Raw genomic sequence first — 22,374 nt, 5'->3', positions numbered from 1 at the left:
TGGGCAGGACCGTGTTGGGGTGCAATCTTGTAGCACTTCGGGCCAGATCCCCGAAGCTGAGCCGGGTCACTACATGGGAACTCGCTGCTTTTGAGTATGTGATCTCTCCTGGCCTGGTTAGCACTTATTAGGTTCTGAAGAGATTTCTGATTCATTTTCACTGAAATGGGGCTGGTATTGTGTACTGCTCTAGGGATGCAGAAGGTTCAAGTGAGTATTCGCTGTACGTGTTCTGTAACCCAGAGGAAGGGAATGGAATAATGACCACCAGGGGTCTTTGTAGCAGTTGGTCCTTCTTCAAAGACCTTATCCAGCCTGAGAGAAAGAAAAGACAAGGAAAGCGTTGTCTTTGGATGTAAGATCAGCTTTAATTAAGAAAAAGCAAAAACAAAAAATACTGCAGAGGGTTTTTAATACGTTGTGTTACAGTAAATAGAAACACACTAAACAACACCTAATGCTGCTTAAGAACATGATCCCGAATCAATGAAAGGGAAACAGCAGTGATTATGACTAATCTACTCACGCGTCCGGCATTTACATTATTATTCTTCTTTGTACAGATATTGAACAACGGTGAGAATCAGTGAGGGGTTAACAGTACTGCATGTGGCTGCTGTCAGTTCAGTAGCCTGCAGTACAACACAAACAGCTGGGAACAGGGATGACTTTTACTGTAACCTGACAGAAATGTGCACCAGCCTTGAACCAGGAACACAAGGGCTGTCCTGAATGACCAGGAGAGCTTCTCTGCCTATCAGAGCTCCAGGGTCCTCGTTCTGCAGCATCAAGAGAGACGAGGAAAACAGAAAATGAATTGCTGAAGGGGGAGTAAAGCATGTGCTGTTCCAGTGACTGTGCCCCCCGCGCCCCGCATCCCGCCTCTGCAAGCTGGTTCATTCTGGTCTCAGAGCCGAGAACAGTTAGTTAAGCATTATCAGGGCAGGTTCAGTGAGCACACAGCACAGCTCATAACAGGAAGACAGCAGAGATGAAATATATTTTTTTCTTTGAATCATTAATAAAGCAATGCTACAATACAATGTACTGGGACCGAACCTCCTGGCGGTGCTTCCCAGCTAGGTACTCTGAAGAAGTGACTGGGTCAGCTTCTAATAATAGCTTCCACCATTTCATTATTTAATGCTGATATTTCACGGGCAAATTATTTTGAAAAGCAGCTGATTTCTTGTGACACACATCTTAACAACAAACTGGTTTACTTCTGGGACTGGCCTCCTTTAAAAGGTCCCACCCTTAATTCTGGTCTACAGCATTTCCACCTTTGTTTATGAAGTGGTTATTACCTTGTTTTTTGTGTTTTATTCCATTTTGCATTAGAATGTTTTTGGTTTAACTGTGGGTGAAGTGCTTTGGGGTCGATGATGAAAGGTGCAATAGAAATATTATATTCACTGAAAAGCATCTGAAAGTGCACCATTGTAGGACAGCCCTCATGGTTATGTTGGTTCTCATCCCTTTTTTATTTTTATTGAAGGAACCTCAGCACACCAATGTATTCTAATGCTGTAGTTTAGGAGCTGGTCCCTCTCCTCACAAAGTTTCAAATCATCTGTCAGGATGAATTTTAAGAAGTTTGGTATTTGTTTAAGAAGCCAGATAACAGTCTAGAACAGTTTCACGAACATTAAACTGCATTTTAATCATCAGAATAAATTAAACCTGGTAGTTAATGGGCTCATACAGTACATACATTTACACTTTCACCCTGTGATAATTCACATACACAGTACTCATTGTTATTACAGCTAACAATACATCGCCCGCCTTCACAGCAGTTCCGTTTGCAAAACCATGCTTTCTATTGCTTTTCCAAAACCACTAGACAAAGAGTTTCATACAACATAAGGAAGACTTCAAATAGTGAGGAACGTCCTCTTTTAATTAGTTCCCATTTACTGCTACGAGGACAAAGGGAGGGTTGTCTCGAAAGGAAATCGATAAAAACACCGACAGACAGCTGGAACCCATACTTCTCCCAGTCCCTCAGCGCTAACCTGTAGACCACACTGCCTGCCTCCCTGCCAGTCCCATCAACTCTAGCCAATACCCACACCAGTGAAATTAAGGCCATGCAGTTGATCCGCGTATTAAAATGAACAAGGCTTGGGAGTAGCCGATGAATGTTATTCAATTACAGTACTGCACACTTCCTTGCTCTAACCCTAGGACCCAGTTTTAAACCATTCGCTGACATGGCAGTCCAGGCTAAACAAATTCATTTTTACAACACTCCAGAGATTTGATACTAATCAGGCTCCTGCTAATCTACACATATCCGAATATACTGACAAGTAGCTTGTACCGCCATGCAGGTTAGGCGTGAATACTGAACTGAGAAGGGCTGCTGTTAAAGGTGATTCATACACCTGCAATCGGATTGAAACCACGCCCCCCTGTCCTTCGTGTTAAGCACCAAGCTCTGAGCTCTGGCCTGGGCTGTTAAACTCAGTGGGCAGGGAGACCAGACTGGAGAATTTCTCTTTATGATCCTTTGCAGAACAGAAACAGCTACCAGACAGAACCGCAATTACAACATGCAGCCATGGGGCGTCACTGTGGACGAAGTAAAACTCCCAAGCAAAAGCAAAAACAGTTTCTGGGATGGAACTAATGCCTTGTTTTCCCCGTGTCTGGACAAAAGTGTGGTTCAGGTTTTAAAACAAACTGGATCCAAGCTACGCGGAGTAAGGACCTGGAACCTGAAATGAATGGGTTTTCTGAAAAGATACTTGGGAATTCAACTGGGCTTCTTGAGAGTCAATGTTTTACCAGACGTTGTTGATTTTGTCTGTGGAATCAAGGCATAGCAGTCTGAGCCATTACAGTATTACCTATAAGCTTAGTTAGACCCACCAGAGACTGGCGCATCAGTCCCAGCTCAGGTTTGTGTAATGAAGCTTACAGGAGAACCGAGTATGGTGCTGTTTGATATGCAATGGGAGCCTTGATGCAGTCTCTGTAATAAAGTGAGGATCAAGCTTTACCATTGTGTGCGTCTCTCTCTGTCTGTGTGTCTGTACTGAAATGCTCAATCTTACATAAGCATCAGAAAGATTATAAAAACAAATCATAAACTACTATATATTAGTGCCAGTTATATAAACCCCCTCTCCAGCTCGCAGTCTTCTGACTCTTCACACTCACTATTTCACCAAGTCTTTCTTTTGGGTTCAAATGAAACTGGAAAGAGAAAGGCAGGTTTTTGGCCAGGATCTCCCCCGATGACATTGTTTAATTGCCACAGCACCCCCTGCTGGACTGTGCCTCTGCGTTGTGCAGGTTAACCCCTCGATTTCTGGCAGCGTGTGTCGGATTCTGAGTGTCCGTTTTTGGCATCTTCTTTGCTGTAAACAAACAAATATTTTATTTGCGTGTATCTGTGTGTGTGTGTGTGTGTGTGTAAATGTAAGTGTACAGACTCACCGATGGCCAGGAACAGCTCGTTGACGTTCATGGCAGTCTTCGCTGAAGTCTCCATGAAGAGCAGCCCTGTGTCCTCGGCGTACGTCTGAGCCTCCTGGGAAAGGGAGGGAGAGACACAGTGAGAGGAGCAGGGACTGCTGGTACAGGCCACCTGCTAACTAGCCTATCGCACTTCAGAGGAATGGCATTAGCAACAGAGGCAGAAACATGCTATGTACTGCCCTGTGCATCTCCCTGCCAAGTCATATGCTAACAGATATAACACTGAGTTACTCTAATATTGTGCACTGGTGCTCCTATCCCTCTGTATCTCACACCTCGTACTCCACCATGCGCCTCTCTGCCAGGTCGGACTTGTTCCCGGCCAGTGCGATGACGATGTTGGGGCTGGCCTGTCTCTGCAGCTCCTTCACCCAGGCCTTCGCACGCTCAAACGTCTCCTACAGGGGGCAGCAAAGGACCAGCATCATAAACTGTGAGGGACTAGGGGCAATATCTGTAGTGAGTGTTTGTGTTGTGACAGTACAGAGCTGGGGGTGGCAGTAGTGAGTGTTCTTGTGTTGTGACAGTACAGAGCTGGGGGTGGCAGTAGTGAGTGTTCTTGTGTTGTGACAGTACAGAGCTGGGGGTGGCAGTAGTGAGTGTTCATGCCCGCACCGGTTTGGTGATGTCGAACACCACGATGGCAGCCTGCGCTCCCCGGTAGTACATGGGTGCCAGGCTGTGGTATCTCTCCTGCCCCGCCGTGTCCCAGATCTCAAACTTCACCGTCGTGTCATCCAGACACACCGACTGCGCCAGGAACGCCGCTGCGGGGAGCAAGGGGACAATCAGCTGCACAGCTCCCTCCTTGTTAGACCGGCACTAACAGTGACTTACACTGTGAAAACATACTACCTTATAATTTAGTGTCACCGTGGCCCAACCGTGATTTAACTGTATTCATGAATGATCAAATCGTGAAATATGGAGGGAGCCATCCTAAAAGCTGAGCATGTCATCTTTTTTTTAAATAACCGAATAATGCTTTCCACATTTTTATAAAGCAATTTAGCTTTCCTTGTCCTTCTGCAAACGTTTTTAGTAAATTAATCATTTCCCCTCTCATTCATTTATAATTATATAAATATATGTATATATAGGAGGCTGTGTGGCCCAGTGAGTGGTTAAAGAAAAGGGCTTGTAACCAGGAGGTCCCTGGTTCAAATCCCACCTCAGCCACTGACATCGTGTGACCCTGAGCAAGTCACTTAACCTCCTTGTGCTCCGTCTATCGGGTTATCCAAGGTGAGTCGCCTTGGATAAAGGCGTCTGCTAAATAAACCTATATATATATATATATATATATGTGTGTGTGTGTGTGTGTGTGTGTGTATCTAACTTAGATTTAATTCAATGACTGAGAAGCAGAGCCATTTCTCAGTCCGTGAATTACACCGAACTGCTCCTCTGCACACGCACACGCAAACGCACACGACACACGACACACGCATGCATGCAGCAGGCTGAAGGTGACCTGAACAAATCACTCTCTTGTTGGGTAAACCCTCTCACTCCTTACCAGCTCCACAGTCCTACTGTACAGTGTGGGTGCCTGTCTATCTGCAAGGTGCCCTTCTCTGTACTGAGTCAGTGAACAAGGAAAGAATAACAAAGGAGTACCGCTTGCTTCCCTTTACCAGATTGCAGGTCTGCACCCGTCTCTTACTACACTCTGGGTTATGCATATTTGTTGCTGAGAGTTTCTGCCTGTCCCTGTGTGTATCTAACTCTGTCCCCATGCGTCTGTATGTGTTCCCTAGCCTGTGTCCTCTCACCCCCTATCGTGGTCTCCTGGAACTCGTCAAACTGCCCCTTGACGAATCGAAGCACTAGGCTGGACTTGCCCACCGCCATGTCTCCCAGCAGAACCAGTTTGAACTGGCAGATCTTGGTCTGGCCCAGGCCGTTGGGCCGGGCACTCCCTCTGCTGGCCATAGAGCAGCGTTGTGGCGAACGTGCCTCTCTGCGGGTCTCCCGGTGGGGGCGCTGTGCAGAGCAGGGTTGGGAGGTAGGCGACTCACAGCTCTCTCAACTCCTAAAACAAGAAAAGAAAGGCATGTTAAAAAATGTATAAAACTAAAAAGGATGTTAAAGTAAATTATCATTGTGGATGCTGTTACTCTACTGGGGATTCATTTTGTGAAGAATGTTAAAGAGAAAGTAAATGCAAAGTAACAGCACACCCCTCATTATAACACAAACATGACACACGTCAGGTTCACACTCTCTAGGGCAGTCGGATAAATGTTCCTCTTCAATAGCATTTCAGTATCCTAAACTTGTTGCACCCAGCCCAGTGCTGTGACAGACAGATGCCACCAGTCCCTCAGGCCCCTGGAGGAACACTATCACACTGAGCCCTGGCGTCCCTCTGTGCAATGTGGATGGAAGCCAGTCTGCTGCAGTCATGTGACCGAACACTGAGAGACCACACTGAGATAATTCTAGAGGTTTCATCACAAACGTCACGGACCAGCAGGGCTTCCTGCTACTGTGCTAGCTGCTGCCAGGTGTGGGTCAGCAAGCAAGCAAGCTGGAAACAACACTTCACCTGTTCTGATTAAGGGAAGGAAGGAGTTTCCACTTTCAACTGGCTGACTCTTCGTCCTCAGTGAAGTGTACAGGAATGTGTTCTGGGAGCCTGTAACAGGAAAGTGTTTAAAGGCATCAGATCCAGCAATCCCTTCCTCGTGTTGACTCAATGACTTTAAACAATCTGACGTCACTCTTCTTTCTTTATGAAAAGGCTCATTTCAAAGTATAACTTTTTCTTTGACGGAACTGGAGGGGGGCTGTTTTATAAATCCCAAAGCGTTATTTTAAAGTCAAGATCAGATTTTCTATGCACACTGCCAGCTAAAAAAAACTATCAATAAACATCTCTATAAAGATCCTAGAAGAATACATATTGTCTGCTCTAGCAGCGAAGAGAAATGTATTTATTTTGTTTCATTTTTTAAAATCAGCCAGATGCGGAGTCTCGTGTATTTGCCAAGAGATTCCGCAGCTGCTTACTGTGGAGAGGAAGATCAACTCCCGAGTGGCAGCAGCCTCCTCACAGATCAGCACAGGAAGCAGAGTGAAAGCAGAAGTCACCACTCCACATGAATCAGCAGCTTTCTCTACAGACCGTTACTGAGCCCAGTTACAACACTGGAGAGTCACAGGCAGTGCCTCGCCCATCACAGGCACTACACGCATCAGACAGACAGACTCCCCTCACAGGCACCACATACATCAAACAGACAGACAGACTCCCCTCACAGGCACCACACACATCAGACAGACAGACAGACTCCCCTCAGGCACCACACACATCAGACAGACAGGAATGAAGACAGAAGGCAAGTTGGGTTGGAAAGCCCCAGATGAGATTGGGCACCTATTTTAGGACTTGCTGCCTGCCTCAGCTTTATAAATGATGAGGTAGGGCATCAGTACTAAACCCAGACAAAGCGAGTCAACAGAATAGATCAGTGCTTTACAGCTTGAAATGTGCTGCTATTGTACCTCGCCAGGACTCCAAGAACACTCAGTCAGAGGTCATACAGTAAAACTTATAAGTAACTAAGTCACGCATATAAACGTTTCGCATTACACTTATGAAGACACTGGCCAAAACATTTGTATGTGACCTTTTAAAATGCTATCGTACCAAACAAAATGAAAATGAATCTGTTAGGCAACCAAAAAACAGGAAGGCCTCGCATTTTATTACCGAGCTTGTGCAACAAGAACAAGACTGAAAAACAGTACAGTAAGCACAGCTTTAAAAGAAGCACATGACATTATGATGTGCTAATCCTACCAGGGGGCAGGATGAATACAGGACGTGATCCAGATAGTTTAATAACTGCCCACGGCTACACGTACACTAAAGCTGTAAGTTTTATTTCCACACTGCAGGGCAGTACTGGGCGAGACTCCTGAAACACGCTCGGGTGCAGGTGTATGTACGGATAAGCACATGAAGCCGCCTTGGTGAACATGAAAAGCTCCCTGATCCACAGAGGAACGTTAGAAACCGGTAGCCAGGACTCGCACTGTACAGAACTGAACATGGTTCCCAGCCTCCTCCTAACTGCACAGCCAAATAATACTGTGCCAGGGACACACTCAGATTGTCAATGAAACGCAATAAGAAGCTGTAGTCTGGTAGTAATACCAACAATATTGACCGCAAGTATTTCAGTAGCAAGCACAAAGTGTGAAACTTAAAACAGAAAGACATCTCCATAACTAGATTCTAATCATACCTTGTGCTAAACAACTACGAGCCAAGTTTCATCACAACGGGAACGCAGTATCAGCGGAAGCACGGTTTGCATTGAAATGACAGTATTAAAAAGTGTCATGCCAGCCTTGCAACGCAGCCAGAACGGCTCCAACGAAGCTCTGCCCCCAAATACATTTTGGGGTCTCAGTCGAGCCCGGCTACACTGCGCCCATTGTCGGAGAAAAGTCTGAACACAACGGCCGGTCGAGGCCGGCCCTGTGCCGTGAATGACAGGGCACAGGGCTCCCCTGGGATAAACATGAGAATAAATTACCTGGTGTAGGGATAATTAAATCAAGCTCCTCTTCTCGATCTGCTGTTATTTTTCGTTCGGTATGTCAGCTGTGCGACTCGAACTCCTACTTCCTGCACTGTCGCGCAGCTGCACTAGCCAGCACTGCCAGATTTTTTTTTTTGCAACGCCACGCCAAATTTTGCAAGTAACCAGCCAAAAAGTAGCCAAATTGTGTTTTTAAAACCAGCCATAAACCTGTACTTACATTTAAGACTTAAATATATATTACAAAAGCATACATACGTGCTACATATTTATTTTAAATAAAAAATAACACAGGTAAGTAATGTGATAAAACGATTTATTTATTTATATATGGGCTTTGCTTGTTTTTTTCTCAGAATTTACAGTACAAGAACTGATGTTTCTTATTTGATGAAATCAAATGCGATTTACGATTTTTTTTTTTTCTTCAGAGTAAAAATAAGTTGTCCTAAACTGTCGGCGTATAGTCTATAAAACAATAAATAAAATAATTAATTCGAATTATATTTGTACTTTTACAGTTCCTAATTTGTTACAAAAAAAACAAACACTTTTTATTTCTCCCTATTTTACAATTAAACAAGAACCCCGATCAAATGCATACGAGTGTCACTCATCTATAAGAATCCCCACGTTAACCAATCCTGCGGAAAGAAGTAGGCGGGTTCACCATTTTCTTCAGCCGGATTTGCTGAATGCAAGTGTGGCTTCGGAACAAGGTCACGCCCCAGGGGGAGGGCGTGGTATAGTATGCAGAGCATTGTGGTGATTGTAGTCCTGCACTGATGACGACCGAATAATCAAAAGGAATAGAAAAAAAAAAAAAAAAAAACATGCACTGTAAAAATAGCCAAACCACCAAGACAATATTTACCCGCTAAATGTTTGAAAAACAAGCCAAATTTGGCTGGAAAACCGCCAATCTGGCAGCCCTCGTTATAAATGAGCTGTGCCCGATTGGCGGAGGGGAGAGCAATGGAACCACATGACCACAGTAGCAGTCTATATGGATGAGAAGTTTGTTTGTATTTTGAGTTGACATGTTTGTACAGATAGATCGTGTCAGTAGTATTTAAATAGCATGACTGTTGATAAAAGCAGCTGCATAATTGTAATTGTGTTGCTCATTTATATACTATTGTTGTTGTCTGTTGAGGTCGATCAGAGTTGTGCGAGGAGAGTCGCGGGCAGAGGAGCTTTATTAAGCAAGAAGAAGCAGTTCGGGACACGGGTATACGCAAATGAATGAATCCCATCCCTGCCCAACTTAAATTCAAAATAATACGCTTTTTATTAACACACACGTTACACGGGCGGGGCTTCCTCCCTGCCACACATAGTAACTAGGGATGCACCGAATCCAAGTTTTGGGGATTCGTCCGAATACCGAATCCATCTCAAAAGATTCGGCCGAATACCGAATCTAAAAAAAAAACTGAAGGAAACTGTTGAATCAAAACAGTCTGTCAGCTACTAACAAGGGAAACGCAGAGTCTATAATTTTGAGCCTTTTAGTTAATAATAGTTTTTATTACCTAAAAGAAATATATCCCTGAATAAGATTTTAGTTTGAAACTTACACAATTTACCGCTAGCCCTCTCCCCCCACACAACAGAAACGTCAAAATACAGGACCGTTTACTTTACCTTTACAGGAAAGTAGAGCTGCATTTTTGCCATAACCCGATATTTTCTTTTATGACGTTTAAACCCGTGTCAACTGATCTGAGAGCTATGAGGAAAAAATCACCATGAGTGACCTGAGTCTCCCGCGAAATAAAACCCACACTGATTTAAATGCACCATGTGTGTAACACCTATCAAATAGGCTAGGAAATAGTTTTAAAATTATTTTAATAAAACACAGCAGTTCCCAAATGGTTCAACTTGTATTGGCACATTACCGTAACGTAAAATGTAATTTACTAAAGCATACTGTTCAACAACGTATTGCACACCTGACAGTTGTAAAATGACAAAAAAATATATATTTCTGTGCAGTTTTTATTTATTTATTTATTTTTTACCTCAGTGTGATCTCTACAACACGTTTCACAGACAAAGCACAAAAGTCTACAACAGTTTGCTGTTACTGTATATTACAGGTTTACTGCATAACTCTACTCCATGAAAAGTGTCATGTGGCTGCTGTGTTGCATACGGAGTGGGGTATGTTTACATTCAGCAGCTGCGTGACGTGTTTAGTGCGTGCACCACCAGTAATTTACGGAGTTGAGAGCTGCGACAGAGTTCATCAAACGTGTTCTTGTTCTTGAATACCTGTTATTAAATACAACAGTTACGTTCAATACCGGATTCGTGGCTTTTGTTTAAAGAAGAACTGCACACATGATTGGAGGAGGGGGGAACTGCTTCTCATTCGGGACTCATCTAAACCCACGACCTGCAACCCTTGCCCGGAGCCCTGCCCTGGACTAGGCCCTGCCCTGGACTGGACTGAGCCCTGCCCTGCCCTGGACTGAGCCCTGCCCTGGACTGAACTGAGCCCTGCCCTGCCCTGGACTGAGCCCTGCCCTGCCCTGGACTGGACTGAGCCCTGCCCTGCCCTGGACTGAGCCCTGCCCTGCCCTGGACTGAGCCCTGCCCTGGACTGGACTGAGCCCTGCCCTGGACTGGACTGAGCCCTGCCCTGCCCTGGACTGAGCCCTGCCCTGCCCTGGACTGAGCCCTGCCCTGGACTGGACTGAGTCCTGCCCTGGACTGAGCCCTGCCATGCCCTGGACTGATCCCCAATATACACTGAGGATGGTTCCTAATACTGCCAGGGGTACACTTCAGTAACTCTGTAACGCTGGCAATACTGCAATACTGACTGACTGAGGAGATATCATTGTAATTACCAAGACTCCTGTTGCACATTCCGCAACACTTTTCTGCTTTTTAAAACTAGACTAAAGACAATATTTACTACAAAAGGAACCTCCTAAGTGTGTGTGTGTTGGGGGCCGGGAGGGATAATATTCTGGGAAAAAATAAAACGTTTTATATTAAAGATGTGTCCTGGGCTCTTGGTGATTTATTAGAACAGACTCACATTGCTGAGCATTAACACCTGCTCTGAGCTCACAAGCCTGCTGTGTAGAAACCAAGGTCAGCTTGCATTCTGATGAAGAGCAATGCTAACCTTGGAACAAACTGTAGTAAACAGTATTGCATTTAACAAAGCAAACACGCTCACATAACAAGACTATGCAGCTCCGACACATGCCGTTAATGCCCAGAACTCTGATGAAGGCATCACCCTGGAATGAACCTAATCTTGTTCTAGTTGACTGTGATTGTGGGACAGCAACATGGGTATAAATACCCAGTAAAAGCCCAATTTCAAAGAGGATGCATTAGTTAGACATCCAGCAAGTCAGGACTGTCTAGCAAATGTATTGCCAAGAGAAAATGTGTGACCCACAGGAGATTTTAAATATTCTTTTTTTTTCATGTACAAGTACGTTATTTTATAACTGGTGTGATTTTAAATTGTCCAAAATGTATTATATTTTATTAACAATCAAGAGATTAAGGAGTTAAAAAAAAAAAATACAAAAGCTTATTTTTTTGTATTTATTTTTCATGTGGAAGTTACAGAGGACAAGTCATTGTTGTCATGGGGAGGATTAACCCCAGCGTGCCCCCGTGTGTTTCCCTCAGGGTTCTTCAGGGGTACATACAGAGAATGAAGCCCCAGCTCAATGAGGGATGCTTGCCGGTGGTTTTATTTCAGCTGGGCTGTGGCGGAGTCGCGCTGCTGCAGTCACTCGGTGAGTCGACGGAAGGACTGCACGGTGGGGCACACGGCGCCCCAGTCCACAGGCCTGCGGTACTCCCCCTTCTCCAGCAGGTACTGACGGCCCCTGTAGTTGGGATGCTCAAAGAACACCCAGGCCCCCTCCAGAACCTTGCAGGAGTGGACCACGCGGGTTCGGAACTGGTCCATAACTGAGGGGCAGTCCTCCGTGGCCTCGAAGACCTGTCCCGCGAAGTCACCCTTGTCGTACAGCTGGATCTTGTACTGGCTGCTGCTGGTCTGTGGGAGAGAGGGGAAGGTAGGGGTTCACCAGTGAGGCTCAGGCTGTCAGTAGTGTAGCATAGTCCCCTACATCAGTGTTCTAGCTCATGAGTCCTAATGTAACACGCAGTGCTCTGTTCAGCAGTACCACTGGGAAGGGTGTAACAATACCCTAAGTCACCATGCAGATCGCACTATGCAGCTTGCAGTCTGAGAGGTACCATACATATGATGGTCCTGATGGGGTACTTGCATAACGCTATATACGATCAAATGGTCAAATGATGGACTACTTTTCCAAAAGGCAAAAATGAAATGAGATAGGATATGGACGCGTTGTTTTATTCACCGCTTCAAAGAAACTGATGCGGCGGAAGTACGTGCACTGGTCACTGGATTAAAACAGTCCAGTGGTTAAAGAAAGGGGCTTGTTACCAGGAGGTTCCTGGTTCAATCCCAGCCACTGACTCACTGTGTGTGACCCTGAGCAAGTCACTTAACCTGCTTGTGCTCCGTCCTTCGGATGAGATGTAAAACAAACAAGGTCCTATTGGAAGTGACTCTGCAGCAGCAGTTGTTGATGCATAGTTCACCCTCTGTAAGTCACTTTGGATAAAAGTGTCTGCTAAATGGCTAATTAATAATAATAATAATAATAATAATAATAACAGTGGTGACATCAACATGGTGACTAGTAGTCGGTGAAAACGTGCTGGGCAGCAGGCAAGGCTGTAACAGACTCACTGTTGTCAGAAAGAACAGATTCTGATTCTGACTCTGAATTGAAAAAAGAAATGTCTGAGTTTATTACATCTAAATTAAGAAAGAGGGTACAAACGCAAGGCTACTTGCATGTTGTGAATCAGTGCTCCTGCATGGATTTCAAGAGTCAGTTCAGACTGAGCAGGACTTTAGCTCAGGAGAGGCTGTATAGCCATTGTGAAGCACAGCGCGAGTACACTGCTGTATTTTCAGCTGAGGTCATGGTGTAGTTTTGTAGTTTATTTTCCTTGAATATAAATGATACACCTGATTCTTCTAAATTAACTGAGATTAAAGCCTTATTTTGTCAAATTTCTTTCAAGTTCTTCATTTTTTTAAATCAACTAATTTGATGATTCACATGACACCAATGTGAAATACCAGGTGTGTTTTTTTTTTCTTTTTCTTTTTTTCATTTAATAGTTTGTGCAGATAGTAACCTGCAAAATGAAACTTAATAGTAAATTCATGCAAACGTTTTGACATGTTTTTTTTTTAAATAATTTCTATGACATTAAATGCCAAGGTTAGATAATAAAAATAGTGTGATCTTACAAACTTCATCAACTTTAAATCAAACGTGTTTTGGATTTGACTACTTAAATTAAAGCGAAAAAGTTCATAACTGAATGGGATCCGGTAGGACTTGTATTATTTACCATTTCTTAAACGATTCGCTGTCTCAGAGTTTGGTCTCCCCACACTCCACACTGACAGCCTCCATGGCGGTGTCCATGATGTTTTTGCTGAATGTCACCAGTTTTTAGCCCAGTGAGTCTGGTGGCTCATCGGAGAGTTTAACATCAGTTCATTGAGCGTCACTGTTGACTTTAACAACAGTTCAATGACCTCAGAGTCACCGGGTGAGCAGACGGTGAAAAAACAACACGCCCTATGTATTCATACCAACCATTTTGTGAACAACAGTGAGCTATAGCTATGGTGTGCTTTTGGTCTACATACCTCTATTACAATGTATCAAGTAAAGTATCATAATTCATCAATAAACAATGAATCATTACACCCCTAATCCCAGTCGTGCAATACACGACCCTCCCCATTACACTGGCAATACAAATCATCCAGTTTTGTATTATTAATCAACAGTACCTACACTGCCTGATGATCAGGACCTGTACCTAACATCGGACTGGGCCACCGTTAGCCCTGATCAGAGCCCTGACACAACGTGGCACTGACTCCAGCAGGTGCTGAGAGGAGTGCAGATCATCTCGTGATTGAAATATACTGTGTGGATGTTGTACAGACAGAAGGACAGTAGGTTCAGGTCTGCGTCAGACACTTACAAAGTGGATCATCTTGCAGGAGCCGAGCCTGTCGTTGAGGCCCATCCAGCGTATGTATTCAGGGTACTCCCCGCGGGTCAGCACGTATTGGTACCCCATGAAGTTGGGGCGCTCGTACACCACCCAGGCCCCGCTCTCCACACGGATGGAGTTGCAGCGGCTCAGATAGGTGTGGAAGTCCGAGGAGTCGCTGTCGCACTCGTACCGGTGACCCTGGAAGTTCTTGTCTTCGTAGAACACAATCTGGAGAGACGATACGGGTATTACAGAAGTAAAACACATTGGCCAGCACGCTGGGGGACATAGAGGGGTGCTGGGTCCAAGTGGGTAACGAAAAAAGAAACAAAGAGAAGACACCACCACCAATGCAACCACTGCATTTTCTGTTTATCCTACTAGAGAAATCAATACCTGTTCTCCTCAGCAATTAAGACACTAGCTGACCATGCAAATTTCTGAAAGTAGCTCACAATCCAACAAGTACTAACCAGACAAATACAATATGATGTTCACCACAGCCTTCTGAAATAACGTATTGCAGCTGAAACTTTTTGTACAGCAAATGGGTTAATACAACAGGGACACTGGGACTTCAGTCCTGCAGGAACAACTTCCCACAATAATTGTAATAATAATATTAACACTCTCTGATCTGAAGTGCCAGCTTCCTAAAACACTGGGTCTTGTTCATTTATTTTTATTGAAACATAACTGTACATATTAACTATAACTTATGTTTATGAGAAGATGTCATTATGTTTTAAAGATTGCGATGCAATCATATTAATAAAAAAGCAGTAATAATATTAATAATAATAATAATAATAATAGACTGCGAGTGTCAGACTTACCCTGCCCATCTCTGACAGTGTGGTTGTTCTGCTACTCTCACTGAAGGCTGTTGTGAAGTTACACTGGTGAAGTGAAATCCAAGCTCCAGCCCTTTTATACCCTGCTGGGTCTTATAAATAGAGACAATCGCTTTGTCATGAAAATGAGATCCAAAAATTGAGTCAGTGAATCTAACGCTATTCAGGTTTTCCAGAAAAGTAAAGCGGGATTATGAAATAAAGGCAGTGCAGTGAGAGTTCCCATTGTCGCTGTGCTGGCCTTGCTGACTCCCCCCCACTGCACACCAAGATCCCTGCCAAGTCCGGGGGTGGGGGGGCTGCTGGATTATTGAATTTATTGTATTGAACGTGCAAAACCGATGCCCTGACTCAGCCAATTCCCAACAGAGAAACTACTGGCAGATTCCAGATCCGTCTATAGAGAATCAAGAAGAACGAGAGATGGGGGGGGGGAGACTGTGTAGAGAGTGGATGTGTTGGACCATCAAGAGTAATGGGACTGCAACTTAATAGCACAAACTTGATTAAATGTTACTCTGCAGAATTTAAATGTTACTCTTAGTAATTTGCATTAAAACTAATAAATCTCCAAGTTGGGAACCTCACATCATGTCTAGGGCTGGAGTTCAGATCTCAGTGCTGGGAAATTCAACCATTGTAGACCAACACATTCCACAGACCCACACTGCACCCTGTGCTTTGTACTTTTCAACCCAAAAGAAACCGAAAAAAAATCAGAAACAAAGACAGAGCACAGAGATTTATTTATTAAATGCTTTTTTTTTTTAAGAAAGGGAACAACATTATGGTTTCAGTGTATTTAGGAGAAAACAAAGCAAAATAGTTCTGAATACAGAAATAAATATTAGCCACACACTTTCAATAATAAATGGTGAAAAGGATCTCAGGAAACACAAATACCACAAAGAGTGGAAAGCACCTCAGTCTGGTGTGTGTGGCAGTTGAGCTCTTTATGTGCTGGGGGTCCTGTGTGATGCTTAAAGCATTAAAGAATATGAACGCCTGTCAAAAAGTCAAAGGTACCAACTCCAGGGCACCCAAGGAAATCAAATTTCAAGTTATAATACAGTGTCTTCAGACAAATAAATACATTTAAGGACAGGTCCCTCATGAGGATGCCTCAACAGCACAAATAATAATAACAAATCATAATTATAGTATCTGTCCTTATATAAATATCAACTTTTGTTTGTTTCGTTTATTTTGAAATGCACTTCCATATTTACAGATAAGACTGTCCACCTCATTCCATGGTTACTGGCTTTGACTGGAAGAAGAGAACCACAAACCTGAGAAGCAACATACAGCAAAAGCTAATTCCCACTTGTATTCAGCAGGCTAAACAGGGAGAGCACAAACCTGTATGCCAGAAGGTCACACAGCATGGTATGGGGGGAGAGGGTCCTGTTCCTTCTACCAGCATGTCTGTTTGAGAAAGGTGTGGCTGGACTTTGAAGTTCTACTTTTGGCAATACATAGATACCCGTCTCCTGTACATGTTTGGAAACCCCACGTTTGTGTCTGTAGGGTGTAGAGGTCTAGGTCGGCTGCCTGTGAATGGATACCCCACGTTTGTGTCTGCTGTAGGGTGCCTGTGAATGGATACCTCACATTTGTGTCTGTAGGGTGCAGGGGGTTTAGCCGGCTGCCTGTGAATGGATACCCCATGTTTGTGTCTGTAGGGTGCAGGGGGTCTAGCCGGCTGCCTGTGAATGGATACCCCATGTTTGTTTCTGTAGGGTGCAGGGGGTCTAGCCGGCTGCCTGTTTGGAGTCTGTGGGGGCTGGGATCAAGCTGTCCAGCTGCTGCCTGTGCCCCGTCTCCAGCAGCCACTCATGAAACTTCTGCTCCACCAGCACCTGGAACTGCTTGCGCTGCTCCCTGCAAAGAGACAGACACAGTGAGGATACTCCCTTAGAACAGATCACAGGTGGGAAAAATACATTATTCAAGTTGCTTAATGACAAATAATACCCATGAAACACCTGGCAACTGATGACGGAACTTGCTGAAGAGGACATAGTTAAAACTTTTTTTTTTTTTTTTAAGTCATTTGCAAGTTATCATGATAAAATAAATGAAAAATAATACATCTCAATAGGGAATCACTGATACTGAAGCACACCAAAAAAAACATTTGAACCAAAAAAAGCAGCAATGCAGTTGGAAAACAGTTACAGAAAGTCAACCCTGACCAATACTTAAAGCACAGCACGGAAACCCGGACTAGAGCAAGTTGAAGAATAAGTGGAGACAGACTAAGGACAGAGGGAAGGAGCCACTTCTTTACATTTCCCAAGTGTTAAGCATTTTTCCCCAGAATATTTAACTGTTGTCAAAAGATATGCATATGAAATAAAGGCCCGCTGTACTGTTTATACAATAGGATTAAATATTTATTTACAGAAATGTTGTGCACATGTAGTCCCCTCCGCAACAGCAGTAACTCTAATGGAGGGCTTCTTATGATATAGCTTTTCTGTTTGCTTACAGTAACATTCCCAGTATGTTCAAGTTTGAACATTTAGGAAACTAAAGGGAATCCCATAGCCCTTGTTTCTGAATCCCTCACTTGTTGAGGCGTGCCTCCTTGACGGTCCTCTGCCAGGCCTGCACCTTCTGCTCGCGGTGGCTGATCGCAGCTTGGTAGGAGGGAGGCAGACCCCCGGGTATCTCACTGGTGTCCCCATCCATCTCGAAGGGCACCACCAGCACGTTGAACTCTCCGGGGGGCAGCAGGCAGTAGGGGGCTGGTGAGGGGGTCTCTATGCCCTCTGTTCCAAGGCACACAGGCTGGTCCCACAGGTTGGGCACCACAGCAAGCCCCACACTCGCCATGTGGTCCTCCAGCGATGGGTAGTTTGTGTGGTAGGGGGCCAGGGTCAGGGCCACGTTCCCAGACAGAAGCAGGGGTCTCGTGGGGGTGAGCATGTGGAAGGTGCAGTAGGAGGAAGCGCAGACAGACAGGCGGCCCGCCACACATACCACCTTCACATTCTCACAGCTCTGCACGTGAACGCTCGTCTGCACAGGGCCCAGCACTAGCGTGGTGTTCCGGCACTTCTCAATACTGACTGACCTGAAAAACACACACACACACACACACACACACACACACACACACACACAGAGGCAATACAAAATGTGAGCACAGCAGCATGAGACACAAATGGAATTTAAAAATATCCTTTAAAACATATTACTTTTGCTCTGGCATTTGCAAAGTAGGCTTAGAAAACTGGTTCTCAATTTACTTCTAAAAAGGGACCCCCCCCACCTCACCTCACCTCATCTTTGAAATAGACATTTACCAATAAATTATAGACCTCTTTCAATCGATAGCCATTACATTAAGTAGGTCTGTTTGTAATGTGGTAGTTTTACATCCCCTCCACTAGACAGTACTTGTACCGACAGTAAATGTATGAACAATCAGAGAGGGAGGCGTAGCTTACCTCAGAGGTGAGAGGAGGTATATAAAAGACTCGTTGCAGCGATGCAGCTTCACGTTAGCTCCAGACAGCTTCTCTGAGTCCTTGGCCAGTGTCTGTTTGTACACCTGAGACATCAGTACCATTCTGCTGCCCGCAGGGGCGTTGTGGGTGTTCCTGGCAATCTTCGCCCTCTTCATCGTACCTTCTACTGCAGGACAGAAGAAAAAGGGTCAGAACTGAGAGGTGACAGTGTGGTCACTAGGGCAGCAGTGTGGAGTAGTGGTTAGGGCTCTGGACTCTTGACTGGAGGGTCGTGGGTTCAATCCCAGCTGAGGGACACTGCTGCTGTACCCTTGAGCAAGGTACTTTACCTAGATTGCTCCAGTAAAAACCCAACTGTATAAATGGGTACTTATATGTAAAAAATAATGTGATAACTTGTAACAATTGTAAGTCGCCCTGGATAAGGGCGTCTGCTAAGAAATAAATAATAATAATAATAGTTTAGTGGTGACAGCTGGCAGACTGGGAAGGAGGCAGTGTGGTCTAGTGGTTAGAGTTGAGGGACTGGGAGAGAGGCAGTGTGGTCTAGTGGTTAGAAATCCGATAGATCTAGGACAAAAAACAACAGGCAGGCAAACTAATAAATACGCTACCTTGTTGTGCCCAGGCGAGCTTCTTGCCAGTCTTGAGGCAGGCAGTGTAGCCGAAGGGGTTTAGTGTGAGTGTGTCTTTCAGCCAGGACTGCAGTCTCTGCAGGGAAAAGGCCCGAGACAGCTTGGAGTAGCCGGCCTGTGTCTGCAGCGGCACCCAGGACAGCAGCTCGTGGAGGGGGTGAACAGCGCGGGCCTTGCTCACGGACCCCTCCAGCAGGAAGCTGAGGCCCCTCAGAGCCTCAGGGGAGAGCAGGCTGTCGTGGGCACAGTGACCCGACGAGCTGAGCTGCTCCGGGTCCAGGACCAGCTCCAGCAGATCCGACAGGTGGGTCTGCACAAACGCCAGGTGCGCCTGGTCATCACAGTTCTGAGGAGACACGGAGGGAGGGGTGGGGTTAGTGGTGCAGTGAGAATCCTACATGCATGCGCGTGACAAAAATAAATAAATTAAAAGCTGTATGTGGTGTGAAAATCTGCATTTGCCTAGGCAAATTTCACATGCTGATGGACTGAAGTTTAGGAAGACCCCTGGTCCTGGTTTCTGTGCTATGCTTTAGGGACTGACTAGGGTTACCTCCTTTTCAGATTTTTAAAATGAAGTCCTCCTAATACATCTTTGCTGTCCTGTCATTCGTCCCCCACCATTGTGTGTTGCTGGGGTCACTACCTTGTTCTGCAGGCTGGTCTTGCACTCGTGGTCGGGTGAGGGGGAGCGCGCTCGGGGACTGGGCCACTCCTCCCCGATCAGCGAGGTGCGCAGGGAAACGCGGTTCAGCTGCTGGGTGTACAGGAACAGCAGAAACTGCAGCGTGTCCACAGACAGCTGGGAAAAGTACAGCTCCACAATTAGCAGCATGTAAACAACAGAAAAACTATTATAGAAGGATAATTAACACTTCTCGGATGTACAGCACACAGCCTACGGTAAATGACTCAAACAGTAGTAATGCTCCCACTCCCATCTCAACTTCCTACAGCGTAAACAAGCACTCCGGCTAAACAGAGCCCCACATGGATCAAAATAAAATTCATGAAATTTAATTTCAAACAGAGACTCAGCAGTCACCTACTTGTGCTCCCCTGTGAAGCTGCATGCTAATGAAAGTGAATGAACCCTCCTGATCTCACCTTGTGCCGCAACCTGTTCAACTCCTCACGGGTGCTGCACTGCGAGACCGCCTCTGCCCACTCCAGCCTCTCCTCCGGGGAGCGTTCTGCCATCAGGTCGAAGGTCTCGAAGTAGACCCAGGCCAGCTCGTCGGGCAGCTGCAGCTTGCCACAGGCGATGTGCCTCCACATGGGCCAGCAGAGGCGCGGGAAGCAACCGTCCTTGGCCCGCGTGCGCACGTAGGTGGCCATCTTACGCAGGTAGTGCATGCTGAACTTGGCTGGAGGGGGGGCCTGCAGTGCCCCCACCAGGAAGGGCTCCATACGCACCCACACTCTGACATTGTGCAGCTCCATCGCTAAGCTGCCACTGCATGCAAATTAAAAAGTGCTGGTGATTGACTGATTGATTGATTGATTGATTTTTGATAGTTGCTATGGGACGGCTACCTCTATGATCCTGGCTGCCACTGTTAAACATTAACAAAGACAGAAGGGATGCACAGTTGTATGTCACCATGGTGTCTGTTAGTATTGACGTTTATGGAAGGCCATTTTAAATTATATATTACTTACAGTGGGGTTACCACTGAATTAAAACTATTTCTAAGGCTCTGAAACCGCTGGTTGATGCTCGTCTGGGAGGGTGCGGGTCTATCCATCTTTCACCAGACTTTACCCTTTGCCAAATCCATACCGCCAGGAACTGGAGGGGAATGGCAAATGTAAGGCGAATTTTAAATAGATCATTTATTATACGTTCTATTTTCTTTAAATTCGTTGGTTCTCGTTTCATTTTCAACGATTTGATTGGCCACAGTAGTACGCGTAGTAGGTAAATATTTGAAACGCGTATTAAATAACGCGTTTTTTGACCAAGATGACCTTCCATACATTACAGGTTCATTTCAAGCTATTGTGGGGTATCTCTGCTATTTCAAAGCACACAGTAGCTCCTCGGTGTCTCAAATTAAACTCCAAACACTGCCTCTCAGCTGGCTGAAATCGAACCACGCCAGCCCCCAGGGGAGGGGAGAGCAGTTTCAGGTGGAACTTCCTGTCTGCAGCAGCCAGGAGACAAGGGGCGGTTATCAAATGTCTTTACTCCATTGAAAATGTGAATTACTCAAATTACTCAAAAGGTAAAAACCCAAACTTCCAAATTACAAAATGCTGTTCTGGGGTGTTTTTTCTATTTATTTTTTTTAGTTTAGAACTTTACAACAGTTTTTTTTTTCACCTTTTGATGAAAATAGTTATATTATCAGCTCCATAGTGCATCGAAGCAGTACTGCTTAATAACACACTTCCAAGTTTTGAAAGTAGCACACACATTATAACGTTTGTAAGAATGTTTACGGTATGCAGACAGGCTATTCATTCGGTTCGGTACTGCTCGCGGACGCCTTGCGGGTTCCCATGACAACATCAGCGGGGCCTCCAGTCTATGGGCTCCGCTTCTCCGTCCTAACCGACACACAGAACAAGAACAACAACAACAAGCTACGAGAAACTGGAAACACTTTACCTCGCTTTAAAAACACCTCGCTGACCGGGTCTCGAAATCTTTCTTTGAGCAGCCACTGAGAAGGTCCACCAGAGTCACCTCGTTCCCATAAACAAACAGCGCTGATGCCTCACAGTCGCAGAGAACAACCGTCCTCCTTTTGGCGCCTCTCAGATCAGATCAGCTCACCGCAGTCACTGTGAACGCGCCTAGCTGGCTGACTGATTGGCAGCTCAGTTTGTGAACGCGCCTGCTTACCTTTTCCACTTGTGAACGCGCTTGCCTGGAGGGCTGCTACACTTGTGAACGCGCGTGTTTGCCTGCCAAGGAGTTTTTTTTGTTAAAATATTTAAATACTTTTAGTCTTTTGTTTACAAATAACAATTGATAATTAGTTACATCCAATACTATTGGGATGTGCACAAAGTGGGCTGCAAACTAGCTATGATGTAGTAAACAGACCCCAACAGCAACAAAACACGTCAGTTTGGCATTAGGGGGTTAACACGGCCCACCTGCTCCGTATGCGTGTGTAGGGCAGGGTTTTGACCATTGGTGTTTAATAGATTTGACGTTATTTGGACTCTAAAGACATCATGCTACTTTTAGTGTCTATCTTTTGTGGCGATGTTTTAAGCGTTCCCTTTAAGGATTTCTGCC

At 45.1% G+C, this 22,374-nt stretch overlaps 3 protein-coding genes across 7 annotated transcripts; all 3 read right to left on the bottom strand.

The window, feature by feature from the left end:
- Positions 1–343: 343 nt before the first annotated feature.
- On the bottom strand, positions 344–8,275 carry LOC117403034 (ras-related protein Rab-5B-like). 4 transcript variants are annotated; one of them, XM_034004877.3, is made up of 7 exons: positions 8,040–8,275; positions 6,041–6,130; positions 5,265–5,524; positions 4,105–4,256; positions 3,765–3,887; positions 3,448–3,541; positions 344–3,368 (listed from the first exon to the last, which is right to left on the bottom strand). In XM_034004877.3, exons 3-7 carry the CDS (start codon positions 5,422–5,424, stop codon positions 3,256–3,258), a joined length of 642 nt encoding a protein of 213 aa, XP_033860768.1. In that variant the 5' UTR covers positions 5,425–5,524; positions 6,041–6,130; positions 8,040–8,275; the 3' UTR covers positions 344–3,255. The 4 variants fall into 4 exon arrangements, with proteins under 4 accessions (XP_033860768.1, XP_058888444.1, XP_033860776.1 ...); XM_059032461.1 differs by lacking the exon at positions 8,040–8,275 and adding an exon at positions 7,746–7,988; XM_034004885.3 differs by lacking the exon at positions 6,041–6,130.
- Positions 8,276–11,610: 3,335 nt separating this feature from the next.
- On the bottom strand, positions 11,611–15,202 carry LOC117403043 (gamma-crystallin S). The gene is made up of 3 exons (XM_034004899.3): positions 14,990–15,202; positions 14,139–14,381; positions 11,611–12,087 (listed from the first exon to the last, which is right to left on the bottom strand). Exons 1-3 carry the CDS (start codon positions 14,996–14,998, stop codon positions 11,815–11,817), a joined length of 525 nt encoding a protein of 174 aa, XP_033860790.2. The 5' UTR covers positions 14,999–15,202; the 3' UTR covers positions 11,611–11,814.
- Positions 15,203–15,734: 532 nt separating this feature from the next.
- tbccd1 (TBCC domain containing 1) lies at positions 15,735–22,315 on the bottom strand. Of its 2 annotated transcripts, none has more exons than XM_059032456.1 (7): positions 21,736–22,315; positions 20,229–20,577; positions 19,768–19,923; positions 19,101–19,467; positions 18,466–18,649; positions 17,583–18,089; positions 15,735–16,891 (listed from the first exon to the last, which is right to left on the bottom strand). In XM_059032456.1, exons 2-7 carry the CDS (start codon positions 20,562–20,564, stop codon positions 16,762–16,764), a joined length of 1,680 nt encoding a protein of 559 aa, XP_058888439.1. In that variant the 5' UTR covers positions 20,565–20,577; positions 21,736–22,315; the 3' UTR covers positions 15,735–16,761. The 2 variants fall into 2 exon arrangements, with proteins under 2 accessions (XP_058888439.1, XP_033860701.3); XM_034004810.3 differs by having other exon boundaries at positions 18,466–18,652; positions 21,736–22,313.
- Positions 22,316–22,374: the final 59 nt, after the last annotated feature.

The sequence above is a fragment of the Acipenser ruthenus genome, chromosome 10, assembly GCF_902713425.1.
Source record: "Acipenser ruthenus chromosome 10, fAciRut3.2 maternal haplotype, whole genome shotgun sequence".
NCBI classification, from domain to species: Eukaryota; Metazoa; Chordata; class Actinopteri; order Acipenseriformes; family Acipenseridae; genus Acipenser; species Acipenser ruthenus.
The sequence above is the reverse complement of the archived record's forward strand: the minus strand, read 5'-3'. Positions and strand labels throughout refer to the sequence as shown.

Excerpts from the sequence above, each read along its gene's own strand:
- LOC117403034 (XM_034004877.3), bottom strand. The coding sequence starts at position 5,424 with ATGGCCAGCAGAGGGAGTGCCCGGCCCAACGGCCTGGGCCAGACCAAG. Across the intron at positions 3,888-4,104 it reads TGTTCGACATCACCAAACCG|GAGACGTTTGAGCGTGCGAA; the intron begins GTGCGGGCATGA and ends TGCCCCCTGTAG. Across the intron at positions 3,369-3,447 it reads CGAGCTGTTCCTGGCCATCG|CAAAGAAGATGCCAAAAACG; the intron begins GTGAGTCTGTAC and ends GTTTGTTTACAG.
- LOC117403043 (XM_034004899.3), bottom strand. Across the intron at positions 12,088-14,138 it reads CCTGCAAGATGATCCACTTT|ACCAGCAGCAGCCAGTACAA; the intron begins GTAAGTGTCTGA and ends TCTCTCCCACAG.
- tbccd1 (XM_034004810.3), bottom strand. The coding sequence starts at position 20,564 with ATGGAGCTGCACAATGTCAGAGTGTGGGTGCGTATGGAGCCCTTCCTG. Across the intron at positions 19,924-20,228 it reads TGAACAGGTTGCGGCACAAG|CTGTCTGTGGACACGCTGCA; the intron begins GTGAGATCAGGA and ends TACTTTTCCCAG. Across the intron at positions 18,653-19,100 it reads GCTCGCCTGGGCACAACAAG|TAGAAGGTACGATGAAGAGG; the intron begins GTAGCGTATTTA and ends TCTGTCCTGCAG.